The sequence below is a fragment of the Rhinopithecus roxellana genome, chromosome 16, assembly GCF_007565055.1.
Source record: "Rhinopithecus roxellana isolate Shanxi Qingling chromosome 16, ASM756505v1, whole genome shotgun sequence".
NCBI classification, from domain to species: Eukaryota; Metazoa; Chordata; class Mammalia; order Primates; family Cercopithecidae; genus Rhinopithecus; species Rhinopithecus roxellana.
In genome coordinates, this window is record NC_044564.1 from 91,543,515 (window position 1) to 91,569,398 (window position 25,884).

Sequence of the window (25,884 nt, forward strand, 5' to 3'; positions counted from 1 at the left end):
AGGTCCAAGAACACTCGCTTGGGGACTGGATTAGGACCCATTTCCTATAACAACCAGGGGCCAGAACGTGTTGGAAAAAGCGCTCTGTGGAGAAGTCCACACAACAGGGGTGGTGACCTTCAGCAGAGGACACAAGCTGCCCTCCACAACCAGGGAGATAGCCCAGTCCCCCGCTTTACTCTCCCTCCTACCTGTTCCCGTGTTCCCCACTGGCCAACCCCGCTGAAACCAGAGGCCAAGGGAGCTCAGTGGCGCAGGTCAGCCTCCCGGGCAGAGACTGGATCCACTGGGCAGGCCGGCGAGAGCCACACACCGACACTGGGTGGCACAGACAAGGGTGCCACAACCACTGTCCAACTGCCACAGAAATGTGACTGCCGCTGGATAACTGTACTGGCCGGGCGCGGTGGCTCACGCCTGTAATCCCAGCACTTTGGGAGGCCGAGACGGGCGGATCATGAGGTCAAGAGATCGAGACCATCCTGGCTAACACAGTGAAACCCCGTCTCTACTAAAAATACAAAAAAGTAGCGGGCGTGGTGGCAGGCGCCTGTAGTCCCAGCTGCTCGGGAGGCTGAGGCAGGAGAATGGCATGAACCCGGGAGGTGGAGCTTGCAGTGAGCCAAGATCGCACCACTGCACTCCAGCCTGGGAGACAGAGCAAGACTCTGTCTCAAAATAAATAAATAAATAAAAATTTTAAAAAAGACAACTTCACCTCGCAACCCAGAGACTCCACTGCTAGGTAATCTACCTGAAGGAAAGAGAAAAGTGTCCACACAAAAACTCAAGGGTCAGTATTCACAGCAGCATTATTCATAATGGCCAAAAAAAAAAAAAAAAAAAAATGGAAACAACTCAAACAGTTGTCAACTGACAAATGAATAAACAAAATGGGGTATATCCATACAATGGAATATTATTCTGCAATAAAACCTAAAGAGCTACTGACACATGCTACAATATGGGTGAATCTCCAAAACAACATGCTAAGTGGAAGAAAGCAGTCACGGAGAACTGCACCTTGTATGGTGACCTTCATATGAAGCATCTAGAAAAGGTCAGTGGCAGCCTAGGACTAGGGATAGGAGTGCAAGATTAATAGCAACCAGGTGTACATGATCTTATTCAAGTGATGGAAATGTTCCAAAACTGGATGGTGGTGATAATAAACAACTCAGTTAATTTCCTAAAAATTACTGAAGTGTACACTTGGGTGAATTTTATGGTATATAAATTATATCTCAAAAAGCTGTTCAGGATTAAAAAACTGACCCACATGTACATGACACCATCGATGCTGAAGTTTTAAAAAGTCAATTATATTCACTCTCACAGGTGGTCTTCAGCCATGACTCTGGACAGCTGAAGGTGTTAACACCACAAAGGTATTACCACAAATTTCCCCCAACCTGCGATCCGCACAGTGAGGTTTCACTCCATTAAAAAGACAAGCAATCAGGCCAAGTGAGGTGGCTCATTTCTGTAACCCCAGAGCTTTGGGAGGCCAAGACAGGAGGATCACTTGAGGCCAGGAGTTCAAGACCAACCTGGGCAACAGAGCAAGACACCCCCCACCACCACCACCATCTCTACAAAAATAAAAATTAAAAAATAGCTGAGCATGGTGGCACAGTCTATAGTCCCAGCTACTCAGGAGGCTGAGGTGAGAGGATCACTTCAGCCCAGGAGGTCAAGGATGCAATGAGCGTGATCCCACCACTGCACTCCAGGCGGGACGACAGAGCGAGACCCTGTCTCTAAAAAAAACCAAAACCAGAAATAAAAAGCTAAGCAGTCACCTGTTGTTGCGTCAATTGTTTCTTTAAACAGTTGATTTCCTGGGGGGTGTGTGTGTGTGTGTACGGAATTGCGTAATGGGGGAGGCGGCGTGTGTGGGGGCAGAAGGCTTATGGGAAACCTCCATACCGTCTGCTCAATTTTTCTGTGAACCTATAACTGCTCTAAAAAATAAATTCTATTAAAAAATGTTTTTTCATTTAAAAAAAGACACTAAACCAAGACAGTCCTATTTCAAGACTGACCCCTGCCAATGACATCCCCAAGTCTTCTCTCGTTCTCTCCACGGAAAATTCCCTACCCCCACCCGTATGTAGCCTCCATTTTTGAGTCCTGGAATCCATCAATGGGATGGCTAAAGAATTAAGCACCTTTGTCTCCCAGTTCACTTCATCAGCCTCCTGAAGGGGAGATTGTCCAATAAATGAAAGACCATTTGCATTTTCAGCACAAAGGATGCTCTCTGCCTGGTGGGCTTCCAGCCTCTCCTTAATTGTGTGTTTCTCTCAAGAGCCACAGGCCTTTTACAGGTTCCATGTGAAGTGGTCTGGGCCAGGAGGGGGGCGCCGAGAACACTTGATTGTCTGGGCTGGCATTGTTCCCTTTGTCTGCTTGAACAGGACTCAATCTTATTTCCAGAATGTCCAGGCTGACAGTCCCCATACACAGCTTTGCCACCCCCTTTTCAGAAAGCTAAGCTGCAAAAGCCTCCCTTTCCCAGAATTCACTGCCGGGGCCCCATCCTGATGCAGAACGGCTGCCGTGGGACGAATGGACCTTGTTTTCCTTCTCCTGTATGTTGGGGCCTGGGTCAAGGAAGGTGCTTGTAGCTGCTAATCTACAGTGGGTGGTGGGAACACCAGGAAAAACAGGGCTTCCTCTGTGTGACCGAAAATAAAAGACAGGCTTGAATTCGGGTGCTAAAGGAGTGGAAATGGTGTGAAAAATAGGGTGAGCAGTGGCTTCAGAGGTACGGGAGAGTGGGCCCGCTCTCATCCTCCCTCCACCCCTGGCCCGTTCCTCTCCACAATTTTTTCCCACCTGCCTCAAGTAATGCTTGGAATTCTTTTAACAGGAAGCAAACCCTCTCCTGCCACTCTAAATGTAAATGCAGATTCGGTAACATGCAGTGCAGAACAAGCTTCTGGAAGGGTGGAGGAGAAGTGCTTTCCCTATTCCCACCGTCAAGTGCATCAAACAAAACCTGGACACAGTACTTAAAACAAACAGAAGAAGACTCCAGAATGTGAGGAGAGGTTCATTTAGAGGCCTCGAAACCCGAGGAAGGGCACTGTAGTGTTTCCTGGGCTTTTTTTTTTTTTTTTTCTCCACATATCCCAGACATTGCTGGAGAAACTGATGGTTCAGAAATGCCAACAGGTGCAGATGTAAAAAACTCTCGCCGGGCACAGCGGCTCACACCTGTAATCCCAGCACGTTGGGAGGCCGAGGTGGGCGGATCACGAGGTCAGGACTTTGAGACCAGCCTGGCCAACATGGTGAAAACCCATCTCCACTAAAAATACAAAAATTAGCCAGGCATGGGGGTGGGCGCCTGTAATCCCAGGAGGCTGAGGCAGGAGAATCATTTGAAACCAGAAGGCAAAAGTTGCAGTGAGCCAAGATTGCGCCACTGCACTCCAGCTTATGTGACAGAGTGAGACTGGGCAAAAGAATGAAACTCCGTCTCAAAAAAAAAGAAAAGTCTCAACAAAAGCCTACCTTCTCTAACTAGAGGACCAGAAAAGGGGCTGCCTAGCAAGACAGAAAACATTTAGACAGCAACTGCTGTACTCCAAGCAAACACCGTGGGAAAAACTGTGACCCCACCCACACCCCTGCCAGTAAAGGCTGAGTGAGGAGCTGGGTCTTCCACGCCGGTGAGGCTCTGTAGCAAGGAGCCTGGGACTTTCATCCCAGCCACCACCATCCCCACCAATGTCAGTGGAGATCTGAATTCCACCCCACCTGGCAGTAACAAGGCACCTCTTCCCCTCTTTGTCCTCTTCCTTTGCCCGGGATGATAACAGAGGAGGCCTCATGGAGAGCCAGGACTTTCACCGCTGCCCAGTGGAATGAGGCCACCTCTCCCAAGTGTCATCGGAGGCCTTGTGGAGAGCAGTAAAGAGGTGTTTCTGCCCCTCCCAGCCAGAGTGGTATCAGCAGAGGCCCAGGAGGGAGCCAGAACCCCACCCCCGCCACCCAACAGTAACAAGTAGGCAGCTCCCCACAAGTGGAGAATTGAGCCCCACTCCACCTGGTAGAAACTAGTCAGTGCCCCCTCCTCTCCCTCCCAAAGCAATGTCAGTATGGACCAATATAAAGCAAAGATTTAAATAAGATCCAGAGTCCCATAACATAAAACCAAAATGTCGAGGATTCAATCAAAAGCCACTCATCATACAAAGAACCAAGATCTTAATCTGAATGAGAAAATACTAACAACAGATGCCAACATAGAGATGACACAGACATTAGAATTGTCTGACAAGCTTTGGAGCATAAAAATGCTTCAGTAGGCTGGGTGATGTGGCTCATGCCTGTAACCCCAGCACTTTGGGAGGCCACAGCGAGCGGATCACTTGAGGTCAGGAGTTTGAGACACGCCTGGCCAACAAGGTGAAACCCCGTCTCTATTAAAAATACAAAAATTAGCCAGGCGTGGTGGCAGGCACCTGTAATCCCAGCTACTTGGGAGGCTGAGGCAAGAGTATCACTTGAACCTGGAAGGCAGAGGTTGCAGTGAGCCGAGATTGCACCGCTGCACTCCAGCCTGGTGACAGAGCGAGACTCCGTCTCAAAAAAGAAAAAAAAAGTTCAATAAACCGTTATAAACACACACAAAAAATGGCAAAAACAGAAAATCTCTGCAAAGAAATAGAAGATGTAAGGAAGAACCACATGAAAATACTTGAACTGAAAAATATAATCACTAAAGTTAAAACCTTGATGGATGGGCTGAGTAGCAGAATGAGTGAGACTAAGAAAAGAATTAATGAACTTGAAGATTAAAAAGAAAAAAAGAAGAAATTACCCAATATAAGCAACAGAGAAAAAATACACTGAAAAAATTGAACAGAATCTCAAAGCCCCATTGAACTATAAAAAGGTCTAATATTCATGTCATTGGAGGGTTATAAGGAGAGAAGAGGGCAGGGCTGAAAGAGTAGTTGAATAAATAATGGAGGAAAGTTTTTGAAATTTGTTTTTATTTATTTATTTTTTTTTCAGATGGAGTCTCACTCTTGTCACCTAAGCTGGAGTGCAATGGCACAATCTTCGCCTCCTGGATTCAAGCAATTCTGCCTCAGCCTCCCAAGTAGCTGGGATTACAGGCGCCCACCATCATGCCCAGCTAATTTTTATATTTTTAGTAGAGATGGGGTTTCACCATTATGGCCAGGGCGGTCTCGAACTCCTGACCTCAGGTGATCTGCCCGCCTCAGCCTCCCAAAATGCTAGGATTACAGGCAGGAGCCACCGCGCCCGGCCCAAATTTGTGAAAAGATGTAAACCTACATATTCAAGAGGCTGAGTAAACCCCAAACAGGGTGAAGCCAAAGAAATCCATGCCAAGAATCATTATATTTAAACTTTTGAAAAATAAAGACAAAGAAAAAATTTTGAAAGCCAAGAGAGAAACAATCCCTTATTTATTGTGGAAAAGCAATTCAAATAATATCAGATTTCTCATCAGAAACCACAGAGGCCAGAAGAAAGTGCCACCGCATTTTTCAAGTGCTGAAAGAAAAGGTCTGTCAACTGCAAATCCTGTATCCAGCAAAACTCTCTTTCAGGAATGAAGGGGAAACGAAGCCATCCTCAAATGAAGAAAAGCTAAGAGAATTTGTTGCCGGCAGACCAACCCTAAAATAATAGCTAAAGGAAATTCTAGAAACAGAAATAAAGTGACTTAAAAAAGAATCTTGGGACATTGGGAAGGAAGAAAGAGCAACAGGAAGAGAAAATACTGGTAAATACAAGATATCCTTCTTCTCTGTGGTGGTGAACATTGTGTGCCAACTTGGCTAGGTCATGATACCCAGCTCCTTAGTCAAACATGATTATGTTTCTGTAAAGATATCTTTATATGAGATTAACATCTAAATTAGTAGACTTTGAGTAAAGCCTATTACACTCCATCAGGAGGGTAGGCCTTGTCGCATCAGCTAAGGGCCTTCGGAAAACAAGATGGACCTGCCTGGAGGAACAGGGAATTCTGTCACCTGATAGATGGCCTGTGGACTTGAACTGCAGCTTTGCCTCTTCTTGGGTCTCCAACCTGCCAGCCTACACTGCAGATTTGGGACACACCGGCCTCCATAACCGTGTGTGTCAACTCCTTCAAATAAATCAACCTCTCTCTCCTCGCCCTCTCCCTCTCCCACTCTTCTCTCTCTGTCTCCTTCCCTCTTCCTTCCTCCCCACTCTCTCTCTCTCCCCCTCTGTCTCTCCCTTCCTCCCCCACCCCTACTCCCAGCTCTTTCTCTGTGTCTGTCTGTGTGTGTATGTGTGTGTGTGACACACACCCTATTGATTCTGTTTCTCTTGAGAACCATGACTAATACATTCTCAAAAAATAAAAAAGCAGTATATGTGAAAGGAATCACAGTTGAAATATCCAATGAGAACAAAACCTAACCTTGGAAAGCTTACTCTAAGCAAACCATTTTGCCTGTCTCATCCTACTTAACCCTTACAAAAGCCTAGGTGAGACTGTCATCACCTCCAGCTCACTGATGTGGAAATTCAGCCAGTGAGCCTTGGAGGGAGGCTTTGACACACATCTGATCAATTCCCAACCTCAGGCTTTTACCCATTACAGTCCACAGCATCTCAGGCTCAGCTGCACTTCTTGGAGCAGCAGTTAGCGCGAGAGAATGGGCTCTCTGGAAGGGAGAAAAGCCTGCATGAAGGAGGGGTTGGGAGCCCAGAAAATTGTTTAACACAGCCTCAGTAAAGAACATAAGGAGGCTGGGCACAGTGGCTCATGCCTATAATCCCAGCACTTTGGGAGGCGAAGGCAAGAGGATTGCTTAAGCTTAGGAATTTGAGAACAGCCTAGCAACAAAGTGAGACCTCATCTCTACAAAAAAATAAAATAAAAAGGCAAAGAGGAAAAAAAGTCCACAAGGAGAAATGCAAAGCAAGAATTCGTCAAGGACAGAACACAAAGTTGGCAAAGACCCAGAAGTGCAGAAAGGATGTGTAACTTGTGCCAAATCTCCAGACAGCATCATAGTGAAGGCTGGAACCCACAGCTCCTGACCCGCAGGGCCATTGCTTTGAGAAACAATCAAGAAATGAATGGCTCAGCACAGCTTCCACAAGGGGTCTCCCCTAAGCAGAAAGAAGAGTGTCTGAGTCTTGCGATAGCAAGGGACCACAGAGAGATCAGGTCAGCATGAACTGGAGAAAAGATTCTGAAGAATCGTGAAGAACTGCTTGGCAATCCAGGGAATTAGAGGTAAGGTGAAGAACCCTTTTGGTTGACATATTAGGTCTTTCCAAACCCTGGACCAGGGTGAGAAATTGTTATATAAAAGGTTATATAGTTTTAATACAGTTAGAAACGCTTTCCTTCTGATTTGGGGGAATGGAAGACACATTGTTTTGAAAAGTGGCTGCTGGGTGGTCTCTCCAACTTCAACACTCAAATATGACCACTCATCTCCAGAGTGTCAGCCACTCCTGATCACCAGTAAGTTGCTATACATGAATTAGGATAAGAGCAAAGAACTCCTTGTCTTATCTTAAAAATAAACAGAGTTGAGATAGAAGGGTCGGTGTCAAAAAACCATCAGCAGCAGATAAAGGATGGGGTCAGACACGAGGAGCTTTTTTTTTTTTTTTTTTTTTTTGAGACAGAGTCTTGTTCTGTCTCCAGGCTGGAGTGCAGTGGCGCCATCTCGGCTCACTGCAACCTTCGCCTCCCGAGTTCAAGCGATTCTCCTGCCTCAGCCTCCTGAGTAGCTGGGATTACAGGTGAGAGCCACCACTCCTGACTAATTTTTGTATTTTTAGTGGAGACGGGGTTTCACTATGTTGGTCAGGCTGGTCTGGAACTCCTGACCTCATGATCCGCCCACCTCAGCCTCCCAAAGTGCTGGGATTACAGGCATGAGCCACCACACAGTTCCACAAGGAGTTTTTTTGTTTGTTTGGTTTGGGTGTTTTTGTTTTTGTTTTTGTTTTTCCAGATGAAGTATCACTCGTGTACCCCAGGCTGGAGTGCAATGGCACAATCTCAGCTCACTGCAACCTCCACCTCCCGGGTTCAAGCAATTCTCCTGCCTCAGCCTCCCAAGTAGCTGGGATTACAGGTGCCCGCCACCACACCCAGCTAATTTTTGTATTTTAAGTAGAGACGGGGTTTCACCATGTTGGCCAGGCTGGTCTCGAACTCCTGACCTCAGGTGATCTGCCTGCCTCAGCCTCCCAAATTGCTGGGATCACAGGTGTGAGCCACCATTCCCGGCCCACGAGGAGCTTTTTTAACTGGCATGCTTGAGGTTTGTTAACTCCCCAAAGTTTCTAGCAAGTATGTCCCAGATGCCTTGCACCTGCTGTTTCACATAAGATATTTATTATGATGCAAGCCTTCTGGGACAAGAAAAGGCATGGGTACTGTGCTGCAGTGGAATGCATTTTTCACATGAACCAAATGGTTTTTTTGGCCCCCCAAAATTCATATTTTGAAATCCTAACCTCCAATGAGATGACACTTGGAGGTAGGGCTTTCAGGAGGTAATCAGGTCATGAGAGTGGGGCCTTCATGATGAGATTAATATCCTTATGACAAGAAACACCAGGCCAGGCATGGTGGCTCATGTCTGTAATCCCAGTACTCTGGGAGGCCAAGGCAGGCAGATCACTTGAGCCCAGGAGTTCAAGACCAGCCTGGGCAACATGGTGAAATCCCATCAGTACAAAAAATTTTAAAATTAGCCAGGCTTGATGGCACACACCCATAGTCCCTGATACTCAGGAGACTGAGTGGGAGGATCGCTTGAGCCCGGGAGGTTGAGGCTGCAGTGAGCTGTGTTTGCACCACTGCACTCCAGCCTGAGCAACAGAGCAAGATCCTGTCTCCAAAAAGTAAAAGAGAAGAAACACCAGAGAGCTTGCTTCCCCTCTCTCTGCTTTCTGCCATGTGAAGCTACATCAAGAAGATAGTTGTCTGCAAACCAAGAAGAGAGCCCTCACCAGATATCAGATCTGCTGGCACCTCGCTCTCGGACTTCCCAGCCTCCAGAACTGTAAGAAATATATGCTTGCTTAGGCCACTCAGCTTATGGAATTAATTCTGCAGCTCAAGCTGATGAAGACAACGTCTCTCTCAGAAATGGGTGTAAATTACTATCACATAAATGGAAAGCACAAGAACCTTATGTATATTCACAACCTCTGACCCAGCCAGGCCACCTTAAGGAAAATAGCTCCCAAAATAATTGGAGAGAAGCAGAAAAATTTCTGTATTTACTCCCAATTTTACATAAAATGAAGAAAAATTTGGGAAAAAAACTAAAATGTTTACCAAGAAAATGGTTAAATTATGGACCATCCATTTGATGGAATATTAGGTTGCCATTTAAAAATCATGGCTTTGGGCAGGCTGCGGGGGCTCATACCTGTAATCCCAGCACTATGGGAGGCCAAAGCAGGCAGATTGCTTGAGCTCAGGAGTTCAAGACCAGCCTGTACAATAGAGTAATAGTGAAATCCTGTCTACAAAAATACATGAGCCTGTAGTTCCAGGAGGATACATTGCTTTGGGAGGCTGAGGTGGGAGGATTGCTTGAGCCCAGGAGGTCAAGGCTGCAGTAAGCAGTGTTTGTACCACTGCATTCCAGCCTGGGCAACAGAGTAAGACACTGTCTCAAATAAAAAATAAAAAATAAAACTCCACAGTTTTGACATAAGAAAATGCTCACAACTAATGTAACATTTAAAAAATAATGGTATGTATAATATGGGATTTGAGATAAATTTAGGAGAAACTGTTAGATTTCAAATATCTTTCTCTTCAAGAATGTGTTACTTTTTTCTCTTATTTGGAATATCTCTTATATTTCTCAATGGAATTTTATAGTTTTCTTGAAAAAGACCTAAAAATTTTATATTAACTGTGTTTCTAGGATTACTTATTTTTCTATTGCAAATGGAAATGCTTTTCATTATATTTTTAAGATGTTATTGACTTCTTCTTGGGGGGGGAGAAGAAGTCTCGCTCTGTTGCCCAGGTTGGCGCGCAATGGCACAATCTCGGCTCACTGCAATCTCTGCCTCCCAGGTTCAAGAGATTCTCCTGCCTCCCAAGTAGCTGGGATTACAGGCACCTGCCAGCACGTCCTGCTAATTTTTGTGTTTTTAGTAGAGACAGGGTTTCACCATGTTGGGCAGGCTGGTCTTGAACTCCTGACCTCAGGTGATCCACCTGCCTCGGCCTCCCCATGCCCAGCTGCTGTTACTGATTTTTAAACAGCCTTCCTCTTACAGTTTCTAGAATTCTTTCTATTCTTCTGCTGTATTTGATGTGGTTCTAGACATCAGTTTAACAGGCATGAGGAAGAAATAAAAGACATAGAAATTCCAGGAAATAGTGTTTCATTAATAAAAATGTGAAATTTGTAATAATAATAGCATATACAACCACATATGTTATAAATGCATTTTTTAAAGTATAATTATCAATCTGTCTATCTACAGAGAAATAAGCCTGGAAGGAAATACCCAAAGATACTAATTGTATTCTAGTGACTCTCAGTTCTATCAGACCTTCTTTTTACATAATATTTTATAATGCCATTAATCTCCTTGAAATGAAAGTCACTGATGTTTTGCCTAAACAAGTGACTTTTAAAAAATCAATATATGCCCTAGCTTACTGTAAATAATAAATAAAAGTAGTTTATAATGTTTTGAAAAAATTATATTTAAGCTCATACAGCACAATTACACTAGAAAATCCCAATGCCCCACAAATTCCCCAGACAATCCCAAGGCGAGGTACTGTCACCTTTGAGTATCATTGTGTTTAAAAAAGGAGGTCCAGGGAGTGAGATTCTTATTTTTTTGTTTGCTTTTCTATAGAGTATTTTTTCTCCTTTAAATGAATGCATACTGCTTTTATATTCAAAAATCTAGTGTTGTGGTAGATGTCTCAGGACTGTGATGTGTTCAATACAAGGGAGGAGAAAGTGCCCAGGAAGACAGCTTACCTCGAATGAGTACGCTTTCCCAATTCCATCGCCTGCTCCAGTGATCACTGTGAAAAGCAGGAATGTTTTTAAATGACGGAATTCATCTTTAAACTTCTCTTTCTCACTGGCTACGCTTTCTCGCAAGCCTAGTCTCCAGGACAGTCATTGCTCCAAAGGCGCATCCCTTTGCTTTCCAGCCCATACCCTTGAAGCCCCTCGCTAAACATTCAGGTGAAACGGTTGGTTGGTTGGTTGGCTGGTTGGTTGGTTGGTTGGTTTTTTGGAGGGATTGGCGAGATTCTGGAAAACATGTTCCAAGATGAAACAAAGAGCCGCAGCCAGGGAACATTTCCTTCAGGCCCCATGAGGATGCAGATACTGTGAGCCGCAAGGGCAGGCAGTGTTCCCCATTATCTCTCTGCCCAGGCACTCATCTGTCATTGTAAGGACATTTCAAGGTTCCTTCTAAAAGTAGAGCTGTGCCCCCTTCTCACCCCCACCCCACAGCAGCAATTAAAGGCCTATGGAAGGTAGGGAATTTAGCAAAGAGGAAAATACAAAAAAGCAAAAGGAAAATGCAGTGAAATGAAGAAACCTGAAGAATGTGTACTCAATAGAACTATCTGTTAATATACAACAATCAAATAGGTCTTCTAGTCCTTTTATATCAACATTACAGACATATTTAATGATTGAGCTCTAGGATACGCCTCATTCGTGAGAACATGACAATTTCAAAATTCACTACAATTCGGCATATGGTAAAACTTACAATGTATCCTTGCAACAACAATTAAAGGGCTTGCTTTCAAAACGTGTGAACAAAAGATACATTCAGCTCACTTGAGAGTGAGTGCAGGCCAAGCTCTACAAGCTTCTCGGACCACACTGACAGAAGCACTCTGACTTTAATCATTACTAATGATGTGTTTGTTCATTTTGGAGCTTCTAGGAGGCTCCATGCACACCGTCTGCAGCTCCGGGTGCAGGAACTATGCTCAGGGCCATCTTGGGCCTTACCTTCCCCTCCCTGGGGGGAATCTTCACTTCACCCAATACAGGGCAAGATGATACCATCAATGATAACAACGGCTGATGGTCACACACTTACTTCTTGCCATGTACTGCTTCTAGTGTTTTAGATGCATCATCTCATTTAATGTTCAAAACAAACCTAAAATGCAGGGACCATCATTATCCTTCGTTTGGAAATGAGGAAGCCAAGGGGAAAAAGTTCGTAAATGATGACACAAGGATTTGAACCCAGGCTGTCTGACTTTGGGGCCCCAAGTCTACGAATATATACCAAGAAAAGAATTAGGAAATCCAGCACAGAGTTCAGGGTACTCTCTCTGAGGAATTAAAAATTTAGCCTCTAGTACTTGGGTTTCTTTTTTGTCCGCTACTTGAAATACATTATCTCCCTGATATCTGCCTCTGCCCAAACATATTTTACTCCTGCTAGAGGTAACTCACTCGATCTTGACTCATAAAAACAGGTTAAGATCATGTTTTTACTTTGAGTCACCAAATGCTCTAAGTCTCTGGACCCACTTGAACTTCTTTTAGAATGTGGGTTCTTAGAAGGGCTTTCCCTGCACAAACGATAGCAGCTATGCAGAGTGCTACGTCCACCCACACATGGGCATCTGAATCTGTGTGGAGTGGGGTATTTAAATCCAGAACACACAGGTCAAGCTGCTCAGCAAGTTCACTACAGACAGCATAATGCCCCGAGAGGACACACACACACACACCCCCATGTAAGAAGCATGTAAGTCAAAAATCCATTCGTCATCCCAAACAATTTCTCACGTGGTAATTTTTTAAATTTCCATTGCTAAGTTTTTAAGGTTGCCAAGTTTAGCAAATAAGGATACAGAATGCCCACTTAAATTTGAAATTCAGGCAAATTATGAATGGTTTAATATGTGTCCTATGCAATATGTGAGTTATAAAATACTAAAAAAGTGTTCCTTTTTTCTGAAATTTAAATTTAACTGGGTGTCCTGTATTTTATCTGGCAGCCCTATAAGGATATTAGAATCTTTCCTATTTCACCCGGATAATATCTCTAACGTCACTTAATCATTTTTGTCATTGGATTCTTTTTCTATTTTTATTGCTTGGTGTCCAAATTTGAAATATAAGCCCCTGCAAAGATCTTAGCATTTCATTCAAGGAGATGCTGAAGCCATGGCCTCATGCTCTTCACCTTAACCTCAGTCACAGGGCTGAAGTTCTGCATGGGCGTTCCAGTAGATAAATCCCATGGGGAGGCAGCATTTAATTGACACCAGCCAGATTCCCTTCCAAACCATCCTGAAAACATGGCTCCACAGAGATATGTGTTGCCTTGATTTTGTAATACCTTCATTTCTTAAACACACTTGGATTCTTTTTTTAATACAGTGAATTAAAATTATTTAGATTCCAAAATTTGGAAACACCTTCTGGTAAAATGAAAACGCCCAGGCTTGTTGTAAATCTGGAGATGAGGATGTGGAAATTTCTGCATGGTTTATTATTTGTATCAGCAGGAAACTCCCAAAAGAAGAAAACTCATCTAATGGGGTCGGGAGGACAAGTGCTCAGCAAGGGCTGGGTAGCCTTCTTCCCTAGTGTTCCCTGAATGCCCTATGGCTTGTGTTGCAGACCATTCTAATTTCACTCACACTTTCTAATCCCTCCAATTAAAAGTACCCAAAGGAATTACTTCTTTGCTCTCAAAGAGAAAAGATGCAATATCCCTTTTGAGACATAAATAATAATAAGCAGGGGCTGGGTGCGGTGGCTCACGTCTGTCATCCCAGCAGTTTGGGAGTCCAAGGCAGGTGAATCACGAGGTGAAGAGTTTGAGACAAGCCTGGTCAACGAGGTGAAACCCTATCTCTACTAAAAATACAAAATGTTGGACGGGTGCAGTGGCTCACGCCTGTAATCTCAGCACTTTGAGAGGCCAAAGTGAGCGAATCATGAGGTCAGGAGTTCGAGACCAGCCTGACCAACATGGCAGAACCCTGTCTCTACTAAAAATACAAAAATTAGCCGGCTGCGGCAGTGTGCACCTGTAATCCCAGCTACGCGGGAGGCTGAGGCAGGAGAATTGCTTGAACCCAGGAGGCAGAGGTGGCAGCGAGCAGAGATTGCACCATTGCACTCCAGCCCAGGCAACAGAGTGAGACTCCGTCTCAAAAAAAAAAAAAAAAAAAAAAACAGAAAACGAAAAAAAAAATTAGCCGGGTGTGGTGACAGGTGCCTATAATATAATCCCAGCTACTTGGGAGGCTGAGGCAGGAGAATTGCTTAAACCTGGGAAGTGGAGGTTGCAGTGAGCCAAGATCGCTGCCATTGCACTCCAGCCCAGATGAGAGAGCAAGACTCTGTCTCAAAAATAATAATAATAGTAATAAGCAGGAAGAATAGCAGCAAAAAAACACGAGATAGAATGCTCTTACCTGCCCACTGTCCCATTGACCGCAAGAAAGGCTTTGGCAAAACTTTCCAGTAACTCAGTAAAATACATCTGGAGAATCTCGTGCACTTCACCAGGCAGGCCAGGCACACCAGCAGCCCTGTGAGGATGAAGAACTGTTCCAGAGCATCCCCCATGGCTGCACGGAACAGACTGTTCAGCCCTGGCCGTGGCCCTCTGTGCGTGCCTCCTGGGACTGCGCTGCTCTGGAGACCTCCAGCTCTTCTTCCAGGAGTCACTGGGTGTGTTCCGTCAAGTCAGGGGCATCTAGATTAAAGTAACTTCTTTACAGAATCCTCTGATTCACAGGCCTTTGAATGAGGCTTTTGTTACTGTGGAGGAGCTGGTGAAAAAGTAAAAGGTGGAGATGAAGAGAAAAAAACAAAGCCTGGACAGATATAAAATGGCAGCCCATGGTTCTCTCACTGAATTTGGAAACTTGAAAAGGATGCAGAATCCCAGGCATTCATCATGTATTTAGCACTGTGTATGGGCTGCCTACCAGGTGGAATCCCCTCTTACAGGCATTAGGAAGATAATAGTGACCACTTAGGGTCACTATTGGGAGTGGTTGGGAGCTTAGATTCTGGTAGCAGGGACAGATGATGAGCAGATAAATAAGATAACATCAGGCTGGGTAGTGGCTCACGCCCATAATCCCAACATTTTGGGAAGCCAAGGCAGATGGGTCACATGAAGTCAAGAGTTTGAGACCAGCCTGGCCGACGTGGTGAAACCTCATCTCTACTTAAAATACAAAAATTAGCCAGGCCTGGTGGTGTGCACCTGTAATCCCAGCTACTTGGGAGGCTAAGGCAGGAGAATCACTTGAACGTGGGAAGCAGAGATTGCAGTGAGCCAAGATCACACCATTGCACTCCAGCCTGGGTGACAGAGCGAGATTCTGTCTCAAAAAAAAAAAAAAAAAAAAAAAAAAGTATGTGCTATGAAAAAGCGCTATTGAACCACGTGTTTGAGTAGCTACTCAGGGAATGCTTCAGAGAGGGTGCTCAGGAAGAATTCTGTGAAAAGGTGGAGTTTTTAGTTGAAATTTGAATGAAAGGAACCAGCTCTGCAAAGATGAGTTCTCCCTCTGGGCTAATGGAACAGCTAGTACAATGCCCGAAGTGAGAAAAATCCATGTATTTGAGGAATAAGAACTAGGACAGGCCGGGCGCGGTGGCTCACGCCTGTAATCCCAGCACTTTGGGAGGCTGAGGCAGGCAGATCATGAGGTCAGAAGATCGAGACTATCCTGGCCAATATGGTGAAACCCCATCTCTACTGAAAATACAATAATTAGCTGGGTGTGGTAAGCATGCCTGTAATCTTAGCTACTCAGGAGGCTGAGGCAGGAGAATCACTTGAACCCGGGAGGTGGAGCTTTCAGTGAGCTGAGATCACGCCAGAGGGACTGGCCACAGAGAGCAAGGGAGAAAAAGGCCAAGGCAGGAGGGAGGAGCCACGCCCTACAGGTGAGTGTGGACTTTCAGGGCAACCAGAAGCCATTACACAGATTTAGGAAATAGAGTTCTATACTCTGAATTATGCTTTTAAAAGGCCATAATTTTAAAAGCTGAGGGAAAATGTCCTTTTGGGAGTGGGATGGAGCATGGGTGTGACAAGTGAAGCAAGGGCAGCCAGGACGTTGAAGTCATCCATGCAGAGGCCACAGAATCAGTCCTTGGCCTTCTCTCATTTCTGCCTGTGCTCATTCTCGGCTCACTCTGTGCTGCAATCAACAGCCTTGCGCTCACCCTAGAAGTAGAATTTCTGGCCAGAACATAGATTCATACGTCTGTATGCTAGATATTGTCAGATTTGCCTTCATTTTGCGTTCACGCCAACAACACGTGAGCATGTTCGTTTTCCTGCTGCCTTAGCAGTAGAGCATGTTGTCAAGCTTTGGGACTTTCGCCACCCAGTAGGTAAGAAGTAGCATCCAATGTTGTTTTAAGTTTAAATTAACTTATTAGCCAGGTTGGAGAGATTTTCATAAGCCTAAGGGCTATTTTCACTGTTTTCTTTGTGAATTTTCTCTCTCCTGCCCATTTTTCTATGTGGTTTTTGGTCTTTCCCTTCTCTGTATTTAGAGATGGTTTCAGAACTCTGATTAGACAGAAATCCGACCTGCTCACTCTGTCCTTCATGTTCGTTGATTATCTCTTCAGATGTGTCCGATCATTGTTAAATCAGCCCATTGTGGTTTTTACTTTAATGACCTTAACTTCATTTCTAAAAGTTCCTTTTGTACAAAACTGAGGTTTTTCTTCTCATGGTTTTCTGTTCCATGCAGATATTTTTAATTTTGACTTTCCTTACCTCAGCATGATTGTCTTGTGATCTGGCTTTAACAATTCCAGTGCCTACATCAGCCTTTCTATTGCTGGCTCCTCTCTCTGGTAGGTCTCACTCATGGTGCCCTGTTTCCTTGTGTGCTTGATAATTTTCACCTGTGCACATCCCATTGTGCTTGGAAATTTCTCTGTGAGGTTTTCTGATGAAGCCGTATTCCTCCACAGAGGAGGTGATTTTGCTTCTACCAGACATCTACAGGAACTTCCAATTTGGAAAATTAAATTCATGGCTAAATTCATAGTTTTCTAAACTATGCAGGTGAAGTGAATTTGGTCTGCCATGACAACCCACCCTGGCCTGTGTTGATAAACCCATAGGACGGTTCTCTGGCCATCTCCACCCACCACCACCTCCTCTGCTCAATGCTAAGGCGCATTTCCTTGCAGTCCGGGAGCATGTTTCTTCTGGACCATGCTTACCCTGAGGATGTAGAAACCTTCTGGGATCCCGGCATTATGGACTATTCATCTATTAGACTCTTCCTGACCTTCGTTTCTGTCCCATACCGTCACCACCAAAGCTCCCCATCACCCCATCCAGCAAATGCAGGGCTAATGTGGCTTCAGTGCTCAATTTACCTCTCTGTGTTGCTGCTTTCTCTTATACTGAAATTTTTGACTATCTTAATAGGTTTTTGCTTTTAATAAGCTCTTTGAGAATATCTCTTCTTCTACCCACAAAAACATGGGTGAATCACATTTTGTCGAGCAAAAGAAGTCACGGAAAAGTACTGCATTAGTTATCTATTCTATATAACAAATTAACCCAAAACTTAGTCACCTAAACAATGCCATTTATTATCTCATGATTTCTGTGGGTCGGGAATCCAGGCATGGATCAGCCAGGTCCTCTGGCTCAAAGACTTTCACAGGTGGCAATAAAGTCCAGCCAGGTGGCCGTCACCTCCAGGCTCACCTGGGGAGACAGCAGCCCAGTCATTTGTTTGTTGCAGGATTCGGTTGCTCCTCCTTTATTCCTTGCTGTGTGGGCCTCGTCACAGGGCAGCTCCCAAGGGCAGCTTGCTTCGTCAGATCTAGCCAGTGGGAAGAATCAGAGAGACAGAGAGAGAAGGCAGAAGCCACACTCTTGTCATCTGATCTCGGAAGGGCTATTCCATTACCTTAGCTGTATTCTGTGCATTAGAAGCAAGTTCCTAGATCCACTCCATATTCAAAGGGAAAATATCACACAAGGGAGTGAAAGTAGGGGGCAGAGGGATCATTGAGGTCCATTCTAGAAACTGCCTTCTACATGTACATAGTATAGGATGTTATTTATAGGAAGTTAAAGAACAGGCAAACACAATCTTCAGTAAAATAAAATCAGAACACTGGTTGCCTGGTAGAGGTGAAGGGATTGGCTGGTAGGGTCATAGGGAACTTTTCTGATTGATTAAGATATTCTATATTTTGATAAGCAATGTGTTTGGAAGGGTCTGCCTTAATCAAAACTCACTGTACTGTACACTGTTAAGCTCTGTGCAATTTATCACATGTAAATTATCTTGAAACTTCAAACAAATTTTATCCTGCAGTTATTCTTTGAATGGCGGATAATTTAGACTTCCGTTACCAGAATCGTAAGCAGCAATTCATTTGTGTGCTTGGTCACAGACCAAGATTTCCCCACTTTTACTTTTCAGCATCAAAAACTATATCCAACCCCATGTAATAGATTGAGAAATTACATACCAATATCTGACTGTGAATTCAGCAAAGCTTTTAAGTAAATGTGCATTTTTCTATTTACAAGATGCTATGACTTGTGTCCCTCAACCCCTGGCCTCAGCCACAATTCACACATTGAAGGCCTAACCCCCAATGTGATGATATTTGGAGATGGAGCCTTTGGGGGGTGATGAGATCATGAGGGTGGGGCCTTCATGGTAAGATTAATGCCCTTAAATGAAGAGACACAGGCTGGGTGCCATGGCTCATACCTGTAATCCCACACTTTGGGAGGCTAAGGTGGGCAGATCACCTGAGGTCAGGAGTTCTAGACGAGCCTGGCCAGCATGGTGAAACCCCGTCTCTACTAAAAATACAAAAATTAGCCGGGCGTGGTGGCACCTGCCTGTAATCCCAGCTACTCGGGAGGCTGAGGCATGAGAATTGCTTGAACCCGGGAGGCAGAGGTTGCAGTGAGCAAAGATCACACCACTGCACTCCTAGCATGGGTGACAGAATGAGACTCCATCTCAAAAAAAACAAAAAAAAAGAAGAAGAGACACAAGAGATCTCCCTCTCTCTCTCTCCACCGCATGAGGGCACAGCAAGCAGACCACTGTCTACCAGCCGGGAAGAGAGCCCTCACCAGGAACCCAGTGGGCCACCACCTTGATCTTGGACTTCTCAGCTTCCAGAACTGTGAGAAAAAAATTCTGCCATTTAAGCCACTTAGTCTGTGGTATTTTGCTATAGCAGCCTGAGCGGACACAGAGTACATGGGAACACTTAAAAATTAAATTCTTCAGTGTGGAGACATGTTATTTCCCCAGCATATGTTTGCTGTTGTTTTCTGCTGCACTTGAGAAATGCGACTGAATGACTGATGCTATTATAGCAACAACATTAATGCCAGTGTAAAACTTCTAAATACATGATCTTCAAAACTCAATAGTTACCAAAAAAAATTTTCTTACCATACATCTAGCAACTCTGCACAGTTGCTAGGCAGAGAAAAGCAGATGAGAACTGGGTCTCTGAAACAGGGATCATAAACTCAGATGCTTACAGTGGTGGAAGGCAAGTGATATAAGCCCATGAAACAGGGCAGGGACCTTGTGTTGTACTTTTTTTTTCCTTTTGAGACACAGTCTTACTCTGTCACCCAGGCTGGAGTGCAATGGTGCAATCTCAGCTCACTGCAACTTCTGCCTCCCGGGTTCAAGCAATTCTCCTGCCTCAGCCTCCAGTGTAGCTGGGATTACAGGTGCCCATCATCGCGCCTGGCTAATTTTTGTATTTTTAGTAGAGACAGGGTTTCACCTTGTTGGCCAGGCTGGTCTCAAACTCCTGACCTCATGATCCGCCCACCTTGGCCTCCCAAAGTGCTGGGATTACAGGCGTGAGCCACTGCGCCCGGCCTTATGCTGCTCTTTCTCCCACAGACACGGAGCAGGTATAATGTTCACTTCCACAGACAAATGCACTCTCTTTCATTGTCTTTGAAATCTTGTCTCTCTTGATTTAGCTTTCGTTTTCTTGCTTTCCTCTCAACTCTACTTTAGGAAATGACGCTACAAACACCCTGAAGGATAGAGACCTACCCTGAGCCTCCGCTCGCGGGACGTAGAGAACAGGGAACGTGGAGAACATGCTGAAACCGAAACTGTCCACTCCACCCAGCTCCAGCTGTCCTGTGGAACTGTGGCCTAGCTGGCACATTGTGATTTTTTTTTTTAAGTGATGAAAAAATCCAGTTTCTAATATGACATTTCTCCATTTTTATAAAAAGTGTTATGAAAATAACAACTGGAATATAAAGCAACAAACTCCAAAACCATGTTAACACTGCATAGACAAAATAAAACACATCTGCAGCCCTCCAAGAGCCCGTGGATGAAAGGTCTGGGGCTTCAGATTAAGGAGGTGAATTAACTTAGTTAAGTGCAGTGTGCATGTACTTGGCAGGGCAGTGGGGCTGGGATTGAAGGGGGTGCGGAGACGGTGAACAGAACTCAATAACCAAGTTCACTGAGTACCCTCTCCACAACACTACCGTAAAGGTAGGAGGAGCAGAGGCAAGAACAAATATGGAAAAGCTGGTAGCACTGAGAAAACACATAAAGTCAGAAAACCTAGCTGGATATGGGTCCAAACAGGGCCTTAGATGCAGGATATAAGGGAGCAACTCAAAGGTCAAAGAACGTCTTGAAGTAAAAGACATGAGCAGAAAATTGGCCGGGCGTGGTGGCTCATGCCTGTAATCCCAGCACTTTGGGAGGCCAAGGCAGGCGAATCACGAGGTCGGGAGTTCAAGACCCGCCTAGCCAACATGGTGAAACCCCGTCTCTAATAAAAATACAAAAGATTACCCTGGCGTGGTGGCAGGCGCCTGTAATCCCAGCTACTTGGGAGGCTGAGGCAGGAGAATTGCTTGAACCCAGCAGGCAGAGGTTGCAGTGAGCTGAGATAGCACCACTGCACTCCAGCCTGGCCAACACAGTGAGACCCCATCTCAAAAAAAAAAGATATGGACAGAAAATTAAATTAAATTAAGAAATACAACTAGTATGCAAATGTGTGGAATGTTTAACCTCATATGTTATCAGAAATGTCAATTGAATGAGTAAAATACTACATACACATAAACTAGTAAATAGAGCATCAGGCTCACATGCAGCATTCGTGAGGATGCGGTGGAACTGAGGCTGTCCTCCATGCCTCTGTGGTGAAGATGAAACAGCAGAGGCTTTCTGAAATACACTCCACACACAGCAGGCCAGTGCTTGCCTGGGGCTGGTTGAGGGCATGGGGAAGGGGAATGTTTTGGGGGTCGTGGAAATGTTCTAAAACTGTATTGGGATGATGGTTTTACAGTTCCATAAATTAACTCCCAGGTCATTAAACTGTACACTTACAATTGCTGGACTTTAAAATATTTAAATAATACCTCGGTCAAGCTGTTTTTTAAAACTAGGACGTGGCCCCAGGCCATCTGATTCCAGAGGCTGCCATCACACAACTACTGCCCACCTGTGCCATCACAACAGGAGAATAATGGCATCTTTGGAAAAGCCCAGCCACCCCGATGTCAGCAGCTTCCTGGTTGGTTTCCTAGGTAAAATGCACAAGGACTGGATGATCTTATTCAACTACCAACGTGACCCCATCCACCCTCCTCTTCAAGCCAGTACTCCAAGTTTGGGATGAAAATGCAACAACAACTCGGTCTAGAAGAATTGTTTCAAACTAAAGTTCCCAAATCACTACAGAGTTCCTGAAAACAAGAATGGCCATCCTCAAGTCATTTTCAGTATCCCCCAAAAGTCAAGTTTTCAGAAGACTTTTGTATCCCAAAGCTATAAGGATTAAGACTGTCATCAACTCTCCATGCTTTCGACTAGAATTAACCCCAGTCGGCTGGTTAGTAACATCGGCTGTCTCATGTCAACCAGAAATTCTAATTGGGAATCACACAGTTTTGACAAATACAAAATATAGATTGTGCACAAGTACGATTTCAAGTTTTGAGAGTTTTTCAAAGCATCGGACTGAGGAAGCACTAACCAGGGAGTGCTGGGGTTGAAGGAGTGGGAAACCCCTGGAAGGAGAGTGCTAAGGGATTGGCTCCTATTTTTGGATCTCACAGAACAGGTGCTCAGTAAATGGTAGTTGCCATTAACAGTGTTGCTATTGCAGATGTGATCACCTTTAACAAAACCTGGGGGATCAATCATTTCTATGACTGTGAGCGGCTAGCAGTGGCAGAAAGGGTGTGTAGTCTCAGCCCATCAATAAGAAGAGCGCTTCTGCCAGCTGATCAAGAACACCCTGGGAGTCTAGAAGACGGGGTAAATGCTTGCTTCTTGCTCCCATCCAGCTACCTTTCAGGGCCTGGCTGGCCTCCGTTCAGCTCGCCATTGCTAGCTGTCCCTATCCTACGAAGTCCCCATTCGTAAACAACCTCCACACAAACCCAGCTCTATCTTGCTAATATGCAGGCTCTCTCATGCCAGGGGTGAGCATGCGGATGGACAAAGAAGAAGAGAGCAGGGAAACACACCCTGTCAAATAAACTCGCATGAACGTTCTAAGTTTAGTTTACTTAGGAAGAGAGAACTTCACCTTTATTTACATTTTCTGTCAAGAGAAATTAATTGAAGAAAAACAAGAACATTGTGAGGCTTGCCCTTTGATTATATGGTCTATTCATTCATTCAACAAGGATTTTTCCATAGCCACGTATACCGGGCCTTGTTCTACTCAACTTAGAGCTTTTAGAGCCCGCTTTATGGGCATAAATTCCTCTTTAGGAATCACAGTGTCGGCCGGGCGTGGTGGCTCAAGCCTGTAATCCCAGCACTTTGGGAGGCCGAGACGGGCGGATCACGAGGTCAGGAGATCGAGACCATCCTGGCTAACACGGTGAAACCCCATCTCTACTAAAAAATACAAAAAACTAGCCGGGCGAAGTGGCGGGTGCCTGTAGTTCCAGCTACTCTGGAGGCTGAGGCAGGAGAATGGTGTAAACCCGCGAGGCAGAGCTTGCAGTGAGCTGAGATCCGGCCACTGCACTCCAGCCTGGGCGACAGAGCGAGACTCCGTCTCAAAAAAAAAAAAAATGGGCCAAGAAAAGCACTGGATTGGATGGTGCGTGGGGAAGTGCCAAATGTAGAGCTTCCATTGTCTTCTCTCATAGAATCAACACACATCATTACCTTTCCAGGAACAGTGTGTGACAGCACGCATAGAGTATTGCCAACCCGGGAAACTCAATCAAGACTCAGTGTTCAGAGTTTTTACTGGGGCTTCATTACATAAACATCACTGATTGCCCACATGGCTGATCTCTGTGTCCAGACTCTGCAGGTATCACCAAAAGCCTTCATCCTAAACCACACTCTTGGTCTTTCTGGTGTGGCCAGTCCCCATCTGAAATCACATTGTTAGACTATCTAATGTGACCCAAGGTCCCCAGGCAAACAAAGACTCCTATTTGCCATGATATTCCAAGAAACTTAGGGGCAAAGACTAGACATCTTTTTGGGGAAGATTAAATTCTTTACTGCACAGGCTGTGTCTTCCCTGGACAACTTCTCTGAGCCACTCCTCTGGGTGCTGGGCAGGGTGGTGGCCTCTGGTCTTGTCAGCTCATCTCTCCCCAGCATGGAACAGCCTTCCAAGTCAGCTGGGGCAAGGGTAATTGGGACCCTAGTATTTGTGGCCTGCTGTACTTGAGGTAGAGTCTGCATCTTATGGATAGGGGCTTGGTAGGGAGGACCCTAGCCTCTCAGCTGCACTCACCAGGAATTGAGCATCTCTGGCTGGGCATGGTGGTTCACACCTGTAATCACAGCACTTTGGGAGGCCAAGGCGGGAGGATCACTTGAGGGCAGCCTAGGCAACATAGAAAGATCCCATCTCTACTAAAAAGACAAAAATTAGCCAGGCATAGTGATGTGTCCCTGTGGTCTCAGCTGCTCAGGAGGCTGAGGAGGGCAGATCACTTGAGCCTGGGAGGCAGTGGTTGCAGTGAGCTGAGATCATGCCACTGCACTCCTGCCTGAGCAACAGAGCCAGACCCTGACTTTAAAAAAAGATTTTTAAAAATAAAGATACAGGCATGTGTATGTTCATTGCAGCACTTTTCACAATAGCGAAGACATGGAATCAACCCAAATGCCCATCTATGATAGACTGGATAAAGAAAACATGGTACATACACACCACAGAATACTATGCAGCCATCAAAAGGAATGAGCTCATGTCCATTGCAGGGACATGGATGGAGCTAGAAGCCGTTATCCTCAGCAAACTAACGCAGGAACAGAAAACCAAACACTGCATGTTTTCACTTGTAAGTGGGAGCTGAACAATGAGAATACATGGACACAGGGAGAGGAGCAACACACACTGGGGCCTGTTCGGGGGGTTGGGGGAGTGAGAGCATCAGGATAAATAGCTAATGCAGGTGGGGTTTAACACCTAAGTGATAGGTTGATCTGTGCAGCAAACCACCACGACACATATTTACCTATATAACAAACCTGCATGTCCTGCACGTGTATCCCAGAACTTAAAATTGCATTAAATTAAATTAAATTTTTAAAACATGGCATCTTCAACTTAGATGGGATGAGAAATTCTGGTGGTCTGCTCCTCCCAGTTGGATCCAGTAACCCTTGATTAGGAACTGAAAAGAGAATGACCCCTTCTTGGCTATGGCCACCTGAGGCAGAGCTTCCACCAAGCCATGCTGGGAGAAGGAAAAGAGAGGGGTGGGGTCCAGTCTCAAATGCCACAGCCTCTTACTGTTCTTACCAAGTGTTAGTAGATTTACCTGAATCAATGTTTCCTCATTTGCCCTTATAATGCCTGGAGACTTTAATTACTTGTCTTTTTTTGTAGTTTTTGCCAGCTTTGCTTGTTTCACAGAAGAATGAGTCCACAGGACTCCTCAGTGCTGCGATCTGACCTTTTCATAGACTTTTTTTTTAAAGACAATGTCTTACTCTGTCACACAGGCTGAAATGCAGTGGTGCAGTCATGGCTCACTGCAATCATGCCTCACTGCAACCTCAACCTCCCAAAGTCAAGCTGTCCTCCCACCTCAGCCTCCTAAGTAGCTGGGACTACAGGCATGTGCCACCATGCCTGGCTAATGTTTGTACTTTATGGTAGAGATGGAGGTCTCACTGTGTTGCCCAGGCTGGTCTCAAACTCCCGGGCTCAAGCAATCCGCCTGCCTTGGCCTTCCAAAACGCTAGGATTATAGATATGAGCCACTGTGCCGGCCTTCACAGACTTTTTTTTTTTTTTTTTTTTGAGATGGAGTCTCACTCTGTTGCCCAGGCTGGAGTGCAATGGCACAATCTCAGCTCACTGCAAGCTCTGCCTCCCAGGTTCACGCCATTCTCCTGCCTCAGCCTCCCAAGTAGCTGGGACTACAGGTGCTCGCCACCATGCCTGGCTAATTTTTCGTATTTTTAGTAGAGACGGGGTTTCACCATGTTCTCCAGAATGGTCTCAATCTCCTGATCTTGTGATTCACCCACCTCGGCCTCCCAAAGTGCTGGGATTACAGGTGTGAGCCACTGCACCTGGCTAGATCCTTATTTTTCTTTTATGCCCTGGACCACAATGACAGTCTAGTCATGGCCTCCTTCTTTGAATAATATTTTTAAATGCACAAAATTAAATAGATAGAATTATAAAGGAAACCAATTATACACTAAACCAAAAACCAGATATACACTATTTTTAATGTGATGTACTAAAAATATGCCTTTTTATGAACATATTAAATAACAAGAACTAATGGAGAGTCTAACAACTAGTAAATGACAAATAGGGTATAAATGGTTTTTCTGTGAAACCCATAATG

The 25,884-nt window shown here is 45.0% G+C and overlaps 2 protein-coding genes across 2 annotated transcripts in view; both read right to left on the bottom strand.

The window, feature by feature from the left end:
• Positions 1 to 14,615, bottom strand: part of HSD17B3 (hydroxysteroid 17-beta dehydrogenase 3) — a 58,541-nt gene extending 43,926 nt beyond the window's left edge. The window contains 2 exon segments of the mRNA XM_010358146.2: positions 11,022 to 11,068; positions 14,462 to 14,615. Coding sequence (XP_010356448.2) covers positions 11,022 to 11,068; positions 14,462 to 14,615 — 201 coding nt within the window.
• Positions 14,616 to 23,276: 8,661 nt separating this feature from the next.
• Positions 23,277 to 25,884, bottom strand: part of SLC35D2 (solute carrier family 35 member D2) — a 66,485-nt gene continuing 63,877 nt past the window's right edge. The window contains exon 13 of the transcript XR_004054006.1: positions 23,277 to 24,756. The gene's annotated coding sequence lies outside the window, so the exon portion shown is untranslated. The remainder of the gene's footprint in view (positions 24,757 to 25,884) is intronic.